Source organism: Sinocyclocheilus rhinocerous, unplaced genomic scaffold, assembly GCF_001515625.1.
Source record: "Sinocyclocheilus rhinocerous isolate Xijiao unplaced genomic scaffold, SAMN03320098_v1.1 scaffold921, whole genome shotgun sequence".
NCBI lineage: Eukaryota > Metazoa > Chordata > Actinopteri > Cypriniformes > Cyprinidae > Sinocyclocheilus > Sinocyclocheilus rhinocerous.
The window spans coordinates 495,005-509,409 of NW_015640057.1; the positions used below are offsets into that span (position 1 = coordinate 495,005).

A 14,405-nucleotide genomic window follows, 5' to 3' on the forward strand; every position below is an offset into this window, starting at 1 on the left:
GACATGAACGTGCATGTTACATGCACATGTTAATCATTCTCATTCACTCTGAACAAATATGCTACCAACAAACAAAATATGAAAACTACAGCAGATGAGACAGTTGAAACTAAGTAACTTTTCAGATGAACAGAGGTCCAGGGTTATTTAAGAAATGAACTGATAAGCCAATGGAAATTTCAAAGCTCTTACAGCACATACGCTTACTAATGACGTTCTGGGAGACTGATTGGTCTCACTGGAGCATGTGTGAAACACGTTTCTCTTTTGATCTGATCTGGTTTGATGGTTCTCTGCTGGACTAGACTGATATCATATCACATCTTCAAACATCCCCAAAGACATACATATCACTCTCATCTTACCGTCAAACTCAGCCGGCCCGACTCCAACGATGATAATTGACATGGGAAGACTGGAGGCCTTCAACAGAAGGGAACAGTTCATCAAAACAAGACCCGCAGGAATACCCTCCTCATATAATTCAACATTTATGAGCCTCTCTGTGAAATCCAGGCTAAAGTCTCAAAATCTAATTATGAGATAACAAGCATCAAAATTTAATTTCAACCATTAATTTCACTATGATTTCAGTCTTTGACATGGCCTTACTCAGTCGATAGTAAAGATATCAAGGTTACATTTTCACAGAATGTTCTTTACCGTATGAAGGATGATTTTATGTAGAAAACAGTAAATCACAAAAAAAAAAAAAACTTTAGCTGGGTTTTCACATCCAGGGTCACATTTGTATAATAAAACATGCACAAAACAGACTTGTGATCGCAGTACTGCAATACAACATCTTGTGTTCCGATCTATGGAGACACATGAGGCACTTTTCTCAAATATGGTACAAACTGGTTTTCATTTACTTTTTTAAACAATGGCCAATTTTAAACAATTAAATGCCCGTGATCCCTGTAAAAGGGTGATTTGAAATAAATAATAAATAAATAATGAGCAAAAAAAATGTTCCCGCATTGTATGTTCAACTCTGTTACTGCATAATTTCTCCCCATTCCATTCCAGAAAGTGACACCATTCCATTTTCTCAATTTTTGGAGAAATTATAGTGTTGAATGGATTTGTCAAGCTAAATCATTCAGCCCTGTTACTGAGTTATTTAAAATAAATAAATAAATATTACTCTTGCAAATGTTTTTTTTTTTTCAATCATGTTTTATATTCATCAAAATCTACAAAGATTTGGTCTCCTTCTGAATGAAGACTTAATTTTGTCTAAATATACAAACACTGTATGTACATGTTAATTGCAGCCCCTGTTATACATTCTGACGTATGCATACATTTATTGTACATTTATACATTACTTTTATGTTTGAACTCTGTAATTCTGAAATCTGAAACATGAGGCCCATTCATTAAGCCCAGGAAACGTGCCCTGCTCAAGTGTAGATGCTCAGCTATCTGCACACTGACACATTATGAACGACTCCTGTCATGGTTCGAAGAGACCAGTCTGCACAATATATCACATTTCAGCGTCTCGGTTGACGTGTTTAAAGGAAAGACAAATGGATCCATTTAAGACTTTTTTTTTTCTAATTCTGTATTCTTCATATTGTAATAGTATCCACAATGAGGAATCAACAAACTTTGTGAGTGGGCGTAAATTCTTCTCTTTTATTTCAGCGCAATGATAGTTTCATTTTCATCCAATAAACATGTTTTCTAGTGATTAGAATGATAAATGCCTATTGTTTACAAAGCAAACAAACTTAGACTCTTAAAAATAAGGTTCCAGTGTGATTTTTTAAATACATTTTTTGTACATTTTTAAACATTCTTTCAGGTAGATAATCAGGTATGATCCTCAAATGTCAGCCCTGTTACCACGATTTTGTAGTCGACAACTGTTAACTGTTTTGGAAAGAATGTAGTTTTACTGCCTTGAGCAGAAGACGTGAAATGTCAAATTAAAAAGTAAACCATTCGTCTACTTCAAAATCATGGTAACAGGGCTGACATTTTAAGATAATACCTTATTAAAAAACAACATTATTCAGACAAAGAGTTGTGGAATGATGTCTTTTTTTTAAATAAATTTATGGAATAGTTCATCACCTTAAAAGGGGGAAAATTGTGATGGTAACAAGAGTTGATAACTTGGGGACACAATGTTGACATTATGTCAAAATCTTGCTGTTTATAAACATAAAATAATAGGCCTACCACATAGTAAAACTTGGTGTCAGCTATTCATTGCCGTGTTTTATAAATATGTATATAAGGGATGCTTGTATTTTCTATTATTTCAAATGGTGTAAAGATGGCAGGGAACTATGTTTTTTTTTTTACTTACATTTACAATGGATTCTTTCGTCTGAGCCATGTCTGAGATGACCCCATCAGAGATGATGAGGAGGATGAAGTATTCAGATCCATCCTTTACTAATGACGCATATCTGCAAAGAAATACGCTGATCACTTCATGTGCTTGTAATGGACACAGAGGCTGAATCGCAATTCAAATCCAATCCATCCTAGTGTCACAAAGAAAAGTGCATCTAAAATAGTCAAAAGTACCATGATGGTGTACTATTTGTGGTAGATTTTCCAAGTATGCCCCAACACATGCTTTTTGGGCTATTGCCTACAATCGGTTCTTTAATGAGGTACCAGGATGCAAGCATAACATTGTAGTAACATAACAAAATAAGAAAAAAATGAATCGTTTAACATTCTATTATATGCAATCTTACTGTAAAACAAAACCTGAAACTTTTTTTTGTAACTGTAAATTGTATTTTTAGCGCATGGCCTAAACAACTAGTGTGAAATATAATTGGCTGCCTCACCTTGCTACATGATTAATGACAGGTGAGAAGTATGTTGGTCCATACAGACGAACAGACTTCAGACTCTGATAATACGCCTCTAGAACACCCTCTATCCCACTGCAATATGGATTTTCTGGGTTCCCGTTCTGTAAGTACACATAAAAATGAACATATGTACATGTGATACACACATTCACAAATACAAGCACCAGCGAGTAAGACACAAACATACCGTAAATGAGTGTGCTTAATTGTACTGAGCACTTGCAGTGTATGTCAAATTGTAAAATTATATTTTATATACTTTAATTTCTTTTATGGATATACATTTACATTTATCCAAAGCGACTTACAAATGAGGACAATGGAAGCAATCAAAATCAACAAAAGAGCAATGATATACAAGTGCTATAACAAGTCTCAGTTAGTTTAGCGCAGTACACGTAGCAAGGTTTTTTTAAATTATATAATAAATAAAAAGAAATAAAAAAGCTAGTGTTAATTTTTTTAAGAAAACAAGCAGTTAGCAAATGAATAGAATGCAAGTCTTTTTTAAGAATATAATTAGAATAGAGAGTGCTAGAGTTAGAGGGTTAAATAAAGATGGAAGAGATGTGTTTTAGCTGATTCTTGAAGATGGCTAAGGACTCAGCTGCTCGGATTAAGTTGGGCAGTTCATTCCACCAGGAGGGAACAGTTAATTTAAAAGTCTGTGAAAGTGATTTTGTGCCTCTTTGGTATATATATATAAACACTACACTACACTTATATAAATCTTAAAAGCTATACTTGCAAATAATATCATATTAATGAAAAAAGGCAACTTAAGTGTAGAGAGTATACTTTCATGGCTGTTTCTTAGACTTTTCTAAAAGTACACTTTTACAAAAATGTGTACTGTGTAATAATATCAAATTAAAAGTTTCACTGTAGAGTACATTTATTTTAATATATTGACTAATACTAAAGCACATGTAAAGCAATATCATTTTAGCTCTAGTATTATTTCAAATTACATTTAAAGTTCACATAATTTACTATGTTTACTACCTCATTAAAATTTGTAATTACGAATATATTTAAAAACATGACATTAAAGTATATTTTAGTTTATCATAAATGCTTGTCAGCATATTGGAATGGAAGTAATTGTGAAATTACACATAAAGATGTACTTAAGTCCTATGTAACTGCGTCAAAAAAGCACACTTCAGCTAATTGCATTTAATATAAATCCAAATTATAATACAATTTAATTTAAATGCAGTTAACGTACAATTAAGTGTCCAAAAACATTCTTATTATAAAGTACATTCTTTATTTCTGTAATAGATTATTTTTTTAAAGTTTGCATTTTTACAAGAGTAGAAAATTTTTTATGTTAAAATACTCTTTTTTTAGTATCCAACAGAATTTAATTTGATATAACACAACTTATTGATAGTAGATATTATTATGGATAGTACATAATAGTAAGAAGTAATCTATACTGCTACTAAATAGTAGTACAGTCGTGGCCAAAAGTATTGGCAGTGACATAAATTTTGTGTTTTGCAAAATTTGCTACTTAAGCTCTTGTGGTGTTCATTCACATTGTTTCTACAAGTATTCACTGCCAATACTTTCGGCCACGGCTGTAGTAATTTACACTAATAGTAGATAGTATAATCATAAATGTTTACAGTGATAAATCATTGTCATAGCAAAATGACAACAACAAGAATCAGCCATCAAAAGTTTGATCTGGCCATCTGAGCTCACATCCCAGAAGCTTCCTGCAGTAAGAGCGAGTTTAAAGAGTGCTATTCACTCAAGTTAAGCTTTAATGCTCTGCTGAGTGCATATCGAGTCATCCCGCGTTCAGCCCTGAGGAGAAGTGTGTGTGTGTGTGTGTGTGTGTTTTAGCTGTGTGTGGGCAGCTGCAGCCGCAGGCAGTGCATCTGTTTGGTCCAATAAGAAGGATCTGTGTCTCACTGTATATGGGATTATGTGATAGATTCTCTGTGACGGTTTCGTGGGTGTGGAAGAGGGAAAAAAATAGAAAAAAAGAAACAAAATAATTTCTGTCCTCTTTAGAAATGTGAGACAGCTGTGGGTAATCTCCATTTGCTAATGTCTATCAGTCTTTTTCAATCTCCTTTATGAACGGTCGCATCCATATTTATCAGTTAGTCACCCTGCAGAGCCCTTATTTGTTTACCAGTGGTGTAGTTGTAGTTGTGTGAAATTAAAATGGGAGCTTTTTGGCATTTAGTCCATGTTTGTTGGCTTTTGGGTCATTTATATGCTAATGCACTTCTACAAGTTAATAAAATTAACTTTTAATAGATGTACGCATTCAAAATGTACAATCTCCTTCCTTAATTGCAAAGGAAGAGGCTGGAATTTAAAGTAGTTTTGTTGCGCTTGTCCTAAACAGCCAGGCCTAACTGCCTTTTGAATAAATGGAAAGCACAGTTGATATATTCTAGGGGGAAAAGGCTGCACTTATACCATAAGTGTAGGCTCTAAGGGTCCTGCTGGTGGACAGGTTCAGAAGTGCATCTGAAAGAGCTAGAGGTGGAGGAGTACAGTCATACCAGGTAGCCCAGGCAGATGTGTACAGTCTATGGTTGGGGTTTGGCAGAGACTAGGATACTGGGATACCAGCATACCAATGTTAGAAACCATAGTCCACTGTTTTTCAATATATCTCTCTGGGGCACCAGGACTGAATATGAATCTATAATGAATCTCTGCATTAGACAAAACACTTGATTCAATTGACCTTTTGCAAAGAGCTTAATTGACAGGTGATCTGACCAATCATAACGCTGAATTCGCCATCTTGCCCGACAAACAAATCAGACAGGAGAGCAGATTGACTTCGGTAAACTTGAAAAATTGTGTGCATTGACATCTTTCCACGGTTGAAATAAAATACATGATGTTCATTCATGTTTATTTCGTGCTTTAAGTAAATGGTTCACGTGTGCCGCTTTAAATGAGGCAATACAGCGATCTGTCACGAAACATTAAAGAGCCACAAATGGAATTTATTGTTTGAATTTCTTTTAAAAAAAGACAACATTTGAAAGCTGAGATTCACACCAGAAGTAACATGCTCTGTCTTGTCTGTCGGCGTGTTGTCAGTTTCCATAGCAACAGTAACTAAGGAGGGCAGGTTTTTGCGAACGGTCAATTGGGTTTATTAGTTAAATAAGACACCTAAAATGTTCAGCACCTCAGGGGACCCTCAAAGAACACACAAAGTGTATTTATATGTGCAAAAAACACTGATAATGATTAAAACTAGCTCATTATAATGCCATTGTCGCACAGCATCATTAATTCCTCTTGCATTGCCTTTGCATTGCAATATAAATGTTGTAGTGCAAGTTTACTTATTCTGTTTCCAAAATTGGTAAATACAAATAGAGGAATACACTAAATAAGTTGATAAAGCACTGATTTACATAAACAAATAGCTGGGGTAATGGATCATTTTGATTGGGTTTTTCTTAAATCGTTTTCCTTACCCCAATATAAGAATACCATTTAGGGTATTTCATTCATGACAATTCACAGGGTAGTTTAGACATTGATAATGTATTTTGTCTTGGCAGACTAGATTTGCTATGCATGCTGGTGCTGCACAAAAAGGCATAAATAAGATCCTTTGTAGCAAATCTAGACATGTGGTGCTGGGGGAGGTGGAGGATTGCACAGGAACTCTAAAAGGGTGCAGCAGGAAAACTTGCAAAGACTGAACCAGACTATACGAATGTTGACCAAGAAAGCTTATTGGGTGTAGATAAATCTGCAGATTGGACCTGATATGTTGACAGGGCAAAAATCTGGGCAAAAGACATGTAGTTTATTCTATCCTGAAATGACTTGAGCATTTTCAGTGTAAGATTGTCAATGTAACACTCTCACTGATAAATAAAACACACAAAAATATGCTGTTTGAGAACAAATCGTTTGAATATAAAAACCAAGCAACTACTTTTAGCTACTTAACAGTAAAATTTAAAAAGAAGTGTCCTCACCAGTGGGAATTCGTGAGACACGTGGCCATCGGGTGGCAGTTTTGCACCAAACCCCAGTGCAGGGAACAGCTTATCACTGTCATAGTCCTGAATAATCTCCCCCACGGCTCTGAGGGCCAGTGCATACGCATTCAGATGATACGGGCTCATGTAGTGTAGAGAGGTAGGCTGGGAAGGGTTGCCTGCCGTAAATAAAGCAGAAAATGCATGAATCAAAAAAGCATTTAAATATGAATGGAAATATTTCTTCATATTTTCTTCATATTTCTGTGAAGAAATAAGATTTCATGCTGTATAGGTAACAATTCTAATGAAACGGTTCCATTTGTGTAACATGTACCCATGATGAACTACTGACATTATTTGATCATTTGATGTCTTTGTTAAACCCAGTTATGCTGTGCAAAAATAATGATCAGTCTATGCATTATCTTTAAAAGAGTATTTTGACCACATTAAATTGGCTCTTTTTAGCTGAATAGTTCAATCCTGATATGGAGAAATAATCAATGTTTTTTTTTTCCAATTAATTTTAAACTATATAGATATATATATATATATATATATGAGATTTAATTTTTGCAGTTGTTTAAAAATACTTTCAATTATTTTTTTGGGGTAGGAACTTTTTAATTTTTAATTGAGTACAATTTTTTTTTACATAGTATGTGTACTTTAAGTACAATTTCTCAGTACTTTTTTACACCTTGGTTAGTTACAATAAATAACTATTAGTAAATTTACATGAACACAAAAAAAGCCATTATCATAAAATGTAAATGATGCTTTTTCTTTTGAAGAGCAATGTTTCAGTGATGTAAGCTCACCGTTTGATGCAGTAAAATCAATGGCCACTGTGAAATTAATTTGAGTGCTGCAAGTGAACAGAGCAAAAACAATTATTTGAGCACATGTGAGTCAGCTTATGAACATAAAATATACGATGTTTATTAAAGTATAAAAAAAGCTCTTCATTCAAATCCCCAGTGAGCTGACTGTGTGAAACTGTGTCTCAGCTCAATTTAATCTGTGGACAATAAAATGAAGAAGTTATTCCCTCAGAGCAGCTCTGTGTTTGTCTAATATTCTCTCTGCAGCTTCCTGGTTTTTCTGTCTGTTCAACAGAATTCATATATTTAGAGAGATTCACTAACTGTCTTTAAGAATGTTCCACAGTAGTCTTTTTGCAGATCCTTCCAATTATTCATCAGATATTTCCAGTGTTTGCTGGACTGTTTGAAGGCCAGGTCATGTGCCTGGGGTCTTTGTGTCTCTCAGAATAGAGTGCTCTATTTATAGCTCTGTTTATTACGGCATCATAATGCAGTGCGCTGTCTGTGAATATGTGAATACGTGGCGAGGAGGAGAGGGGAAGGAAGAGGGAATTATTCATGGATGGTGAGGCACAGCAATGTGTTTTCAGTCTCAATCGATGAGCTCAAGTATGTTCGTATGCATGGAAAACCCGGATGGCGTCACAGTTTATGTGAGATACTGAATTCTGGAGTTTCCAAAATGATGCATCTATTTCCAGCATGATAACTAGATGTCATGGTTTTACAGTAATAGAAACTCTTTCACTGAAGTAACGTGACAGCATAGCCTACTAGTGTTTAAAACATTTATTACCGAGAATACCGTAGCAGCCATCTAGACCACCACCCCACCCACTGCCTAGCAACCACATAGCATAGCGTCCACCCAAAACACCCTAGCAACTGCTATGCAACCACATAGCTATGCCCTAGCAACCACAGAAAACATCCTAGCAACTGCCTAGCAACACCTTAGAAACTTAGCAACCACCCAGAAAAACGCCTAGTGCCACAGCAAGCACCACTCACATATTCTTCTTCTTTCTGTTGGTCACTTGTTATGTTGTGTTAAAGTTCTGAAACTAGGGGTCACTCTTGGGAGCCCAAACACCTCTGACATTCAGAAAAGGCCAGTGCAATTGGCAAGTGAAATTTGCATGCATGGCCACTCCCTGGACATCCGGGTAAATAAGGGGCCTGCATGCTTCACTTAATAAGCTTTGTTCTTTGCAGCTGATGCAGTGTCATTTGAAAGGAGAAGTCTCCTCTCACCTCTCACCGTTGAATTCTACGACACAATCAGCAGACTCTCCTCACCTCAAAATACAGACATGGAGGATTGTGTATATGGCAATATGCATTCTATTTGTGTCCTATACTAGGTCTGTTGTATGTCTCCCTCAGATGGTCACAATCGCTGTCCACAGCTTTTGAGTCGGACTCATACTGAAACAGCTTTCGTGGATGGTTCTTGTTCTGCTTGTGAGATCATGACCATGGCCACATTGCACTCACAGCTCTCATTCTTTCTCAAAAGACTGAGAGTCACCTCAGATGTTTCCTGTCCTAGTCCTTTTAGTCTCAGGTACAAGGCCTTGACAATGTGCTCTGAGTGTGAGTCTGGGGATGCAAGGTGAATCCCCATGGACCTCCCCTTCCTCCCCCTCACACGTCTCTTCCATATGGGTTTGAGAGCAATGTGAGCTCAATTTCTCATTCAGAGCATCGGAGAGTGGGCTTGAGCAATCTGATGCTGATGACTCGGCTGACCTCTTGTCTTCGGGCAGCTTTTTGCCAAGAGCATTGGGCTTGAGTGGAATATTCCAACCTGCCCTAAGTGCTTAAGGCTTGATAATTGGTTCTTGGTGTCTGATCATGACACATAGTCGTCCTGTCTGACTCCCATCCAGGGCATGTAAGTTTACTTCTTCTCTCGTGGTGAAGGCTTACAATGCCTCTGGACAAGCTGCATCAACAACATTGTCGAGGAATTTGCTCAACAGTTCTCGGCTGTGAAAAAGCAGACAGAGGTTATTAAAAACATTATGTCTCGGAGCGGGTCAAGGCCCACCCCTGAAGCAGCAGCCCCTGCCTGCTTGTCGCTGAGGGTGGCCCCCTGCGAAGGCTGCACAGGCCCTGCCAAAAACCCTGGTGCACAATGGTTTTCTCGTGGGAAGGAGACACTGCCAGCTCATCCACAGGCTACTAAGAACCCACTAAAGGCTTAGAAGCAGTCTTGAGACGGGAAACCGAGAGAAGGAGTCTGGACACTTGGTTGGCCCATCATGCTGGCTTCTCAGACAGGCATATCAGTACAAGGTTCTCCCTTTCAGGTTATCCCTGTCTCCTCGTGTCTTCTGGAAAGTCACAGAGGCTGCCCTTGTCCCACTGAGGGAAGCAGGCATTTGCATCCCTGAAGACTGGCTAATATTAGCTGACTCACTAGAGTTGTTGTGTGCACACAGGGACATTGTCTTGGAGCACCTAGCCCAATTGCGAGAGGGTCAACTTGGAGAAGAGTATACTCTCCCCTGTGCAGAGCATCTCTGTTCTCATTGTGGAGTTGGACTCAGTCACCATGATGGCACATCTCTTACAAGACTCTTCTCAGTCAGTGCTGAACTGCTTGTATAAGTTCAAATACAAGACAGTGGTTCCTCTCAAATATTTCCAAAAGCTCACGGGGCATCGGGCATCCTTGGTCGCTGTAGCGTCAGTTGGGTTGAAGTGTATGAGGCCGCTTCAGCACTGGCATCATGATCGAATCAGTAGATGGGCATGGTGCCGCAGCTCAAAACAAGTTCCCATCATGCCTGTGTGCCATCATACATTTAGCCCTTGGATGGACAGCACAGGTAGAAATGTTTGCTATCACCAGCGGTGACAGACACAACAACTTAGGCTAGAGCCTCCTCTGCTAGGCAGATAAATGCCCTGAAGTGGCACCTCTTCATTGCTTTGTGCTCTAGGGAAGATCCAAGGAAATGTGGTATTGGATCAGTGCTTTCTTTCCTCCAAGAGGGCCTGGACAGACACCTGTCTCCATTCACCTAAAAAGTGTCTGTAGCTGCAATAGAAGCAAATGACGACATTGTGGATGGCAAATCAGTAGGAAAGCACAATATCATTTTTAGATTCCTCAAAAGTGCAAGGAGATTAAATCCTCCAAGAGCGAATCTCATCCCTTCTTGGGATCTCTCAGTGGTCTTACAGGCCCTGCAAGGAGATCCGTTTGAGCCTCTAAAGTCAGTTGAGCTTAGTGTCCTTTCTATAAAGATGGCCTTCTTGACTGTGCTCACCTCTGTCAAGAAGGTGAGGTATCATCCAGCCCACTCCGTTAATGAAATGTGCCTGTAGTTCGGGCCGGCAGACTCCCACATAGTCCTTAGACCGTGGCCCGGCTATGTGCTGAAGGTTCCCACTACCCTGTTCAGGGATCAAATGGTAACCCGGCAAGCACTCCCTCTGGATGACGGAGACCCAGCCTTGTCTTTGTTGTGCCCAGTGCATGCTTATTCACATATATCTTAATTGCACAGAGTTTAAGGCAATCTGAACAGTTCTTTGTCAGGCATATCAAGTCTGAGGTATTGGGAGTGAGGGCGCACTCAACCAGGTGTGTCACTGCCTCTTTGGCCTTAGTGAAAAGTGCCTCATTAGCAGACATATGTAGAACTGCAGGCTGGGCTACACCCAGATTTTATAATCTACACATGGCACCAGTTTCATCTACAGTTCTGCAAACCAAAAATGAATCTAGATGACTGGTAGGGTGTAGAGCTTGCGTTCAGTGCCTTTTCATTCTATGAGGTGGTAATGGATGCTGTTCAGGTCCAGTTTTTAGTTTACCTTGAGTGGTGAACACTGGACTGCTGTTCTCCATCATTAGATGCATAGCATTCACAACAGCACACAGGCTCCTTATATACCCAGATGTCTGAGTGTGGCCAGGTGTGCAAATTTCACTCACCAATTTCAATGCCCTTTTCTGAATACGTCAGAGGTTTCGGGCTCCCAAGAGCAACCCCTCAATGTCTCTGTTCCCTCCATAGGGGAACAAGGATTATGTTAGTAGTAGAGATGTCGTTGCATACTGTTATACACACACACACACACACACAACTATACATTTTAATTAGGAATAAATATACATTTTCACTGTCAGTTAGGGGTATTATTATATTTATAGATTTCATCTGGTATAAAACTATGGTATGTAATTATGTAATAATTACATTTATCAATATCATTGTTCAGAAGGATTGTAAAAGTGCACGCACACACACAAATACTGACCCTCCTTTGATGTAGTCCAGGAACGTAACCTCGACATCAATGAAGCAGGACAGGAGAGTGACCTGTCAACATGAAAGTTTGGTAACACTTCCTATGTAGAGTCCTAAAGGGCATCATCACACTTTCAATAAGCAATGCATACTTTAATCATAAATGTCATATCAATATTCATGCTCAGGGTGATGATGTAACTCTCTAGAGTCACGGCATCAGGGCAGACCAATGATGAGCTACATCAAAATATATGAATATTTATATGCACAGCGTATGAAGGCATTGTGCATTGCTTATGAAGATATAATGTAGGACCTTCTATAAGAAGTCTTACCAATAAGGATGTTTGTTTGTTAGAACAAACATGTATTGTTTTCTTTTGTTCTTCTTTGGAACTTTTTTTTCATTAATTAAATTGAAGGATCTAGTTAAAAATTCACTTACGGTTCCTGAGTTTAGATATTTCTTCTTCTTTTTCTTTTTCTTGGGGTTCAGCACCTGCAGAAATACAGCGATGTCAGACATAGGATGTTGCTGAAATGTTGCTTAATCTCAGTTTATTTAATTTTTTTTACGTTTTGTTTGTCATTTCATTCTATTTCTTTTCTTGTCTTGCTCTAACTATATTTTGCCATAATAGGTGAACATGGTGAATACACTTAGAATGTGTGAATTTTGTGTCAAGAAATTCAACCACAGTGAAGAAGATATTGATTGTGTCAAAAAACTAGATCATCAGAAGCTCTTGGTGGAGATGAACATTTGACTGCATCTCCTAGACCTCTCGCTGTTATCTAAGGTTCTTGTGCTGCAGCCGGTTTTGATAAGTGTTCTTGTCGCTTATGGGTTTGATTTATGCTTCAGTGATGTGGAGGTCATAAAAAAAATGAAAAAAGATGAGATTTCACAGGGATGGGGGACAAAATGTCAGAAAGGCCAGAAACATAATTTACACAAGACTGTAAACGCAGACACAGTTCCCAAAAGAGTTATTGTATATGAGCTACATTTAATATAATATTAAATAAGATAAGTAAATATTCATGTAGCTAGACATTTAGCTTAAACCTAATTAGGGAAACCCTTTTTTTTTGCTTCATTGAACTGTTTGACAAATCAGATTTTCCAGTGCTACATATAAAATAATAAGTAGCTTCAATACTGTTCCTCGGGCCTCAACAACACACTCATGAAGTAATGTAAATATCTGCAATAAAAGCTTTTTTAAAAGCTAACATTTACGATATTTTAGGCAGACATGTGTGAAAAATACATGAGGAAAATGAGAGTGGCTCACCTCCCACACAGTAAACTGAGAGTGGCCTTTAGAGAGCTCCCTGTAGCTGGTGCTGAACTCGCCGATGTAGTCATGACTGAAAACACACACACACACACACACACACAGTCTCATGCCTTATCTTGATGCATCTTATCTTCAGTATTACAGAATGATTGTTTATTTCTTACCCTCCATCTCTGTCCCAGTCATACACCTCGATTTTTATTGCTCTGCAAAAAAAGAAAAGAAAGTTTAGTCATTGAAAGCATGTAGTATTATTTAGGTTAGTCAATTTTGTTGTTAAGTCAATTCCTTTAAAGATTAAGTAAATGTCTAAAGATAAAGGGGTCATCGGATGCAAAATTCACTTTTACATGTTGTTTGAACATACGTGTGTTGGCAGTGTGTGTACACATATAATGATAAAAATCCAAATGCCATTGTTTCAACACTGATTGTCTCCTAGAATGTCTCCTAAGCGATTAAGTTGTTTTATTGTTGGATTTAATAATGAACATAGCAGTCGTCATTTACTCCCGATATCTGAGCCGCTGAAGACGCAGTGGATTACGTTTAATTTTGAAGGGAATGATCCCCAATCTACCTAAATGTGTTTATATGTTCGCACTAATCATTCGTGATCCAGCTACACCTACAGAAGAAGTGAGTATAAGGATTTTCACCTTTCCTAATAATGTGATAGTTAGCAAGTTCTGCGGCTAAAGTAAACAGTATCATGAGAACGGCTCATCACCCCACGGCAGAGAGGGGCGGGGGGGGCGGAGGCCATTTGGATTTAAAGGGACATGCACCGAAACGAGTCGCTGTGAACAGAGCTGTTTTTGACAGGGTAAAAAGGATGTTGCTTTACACTACCATTGAGAAATTTTAACCAAACTATGTTACAGACTTTTCATTAAGACCCTAAAGAATCATATCAACTTGTGGAAAATGGGCATCCGATGACCCCTTTAAGCTTCAGAAAGGGTGAACAAGCACCATAAAAGCATCATTAAAGGGGTTCATATGATCTGTGCATAGGGCTGGGTGATATGGCCAAAAAAATTATCACGATAATTTTTTTTTTCATATCAGTCGATATCGATAATTATGACAATAAATGTCAAATCTTTATTTCTTTCAAGTTTAAAGCCAGATTTTTGCTCCAAAGTGAAAGTTGTAGAAA

The 14,405-nt window shown here is 37.9% G+C and overlaps 1 protein-coding gene across 1 annotated transcript in view; it reads right to left on the reverse strand.

Moving 5' to 3' along the window:
- Window positions 1-14,405, reverse strand: part of LOC107752477 (copine-8-like) — a 76,965-nt gene that overhangs the window by 4,683 nt on the left and 57,877 nt on the right. Inside the window, exons 11-19 of the mRNA XM_016568460.1 lie at window positions 13,408-13,449; window positions 13,238-13,313; window positions 12,385-12,438; window positions 11,947-12,008; window positions 7,663-7,709; window positions 6,836-7,017; window positions 2,823-2,950; window positions 2,327-2,429; window positions 366-423 (exon numbers count right to left, since the gene is read on the reverse strand). Of these exons, the coding sequence (XP_016423946.1) occupies window positions 366-423; window positions 2,327-2,429; window positions 2,823-2,950; window positions 6,836-7,017; window positions 7,663-7,709; window positions 11,947-12,008; window positions 12,385-12,438; window positions 13,238-13,313; window positions 13,408-13,449 (752 nt within the window). The remainder of the gene's footprint in view (window positions 1-365; window positions 424-2,326; window positions 2,430-2,822; window positions 2,951-6,835; window positions 7,018-7,662; window positions 7,710-11,946; window positions 12,009-12,384; window positions 12,439-13,237; window positions 13,314-13,407; window positions 13,450-14,405) is intronic.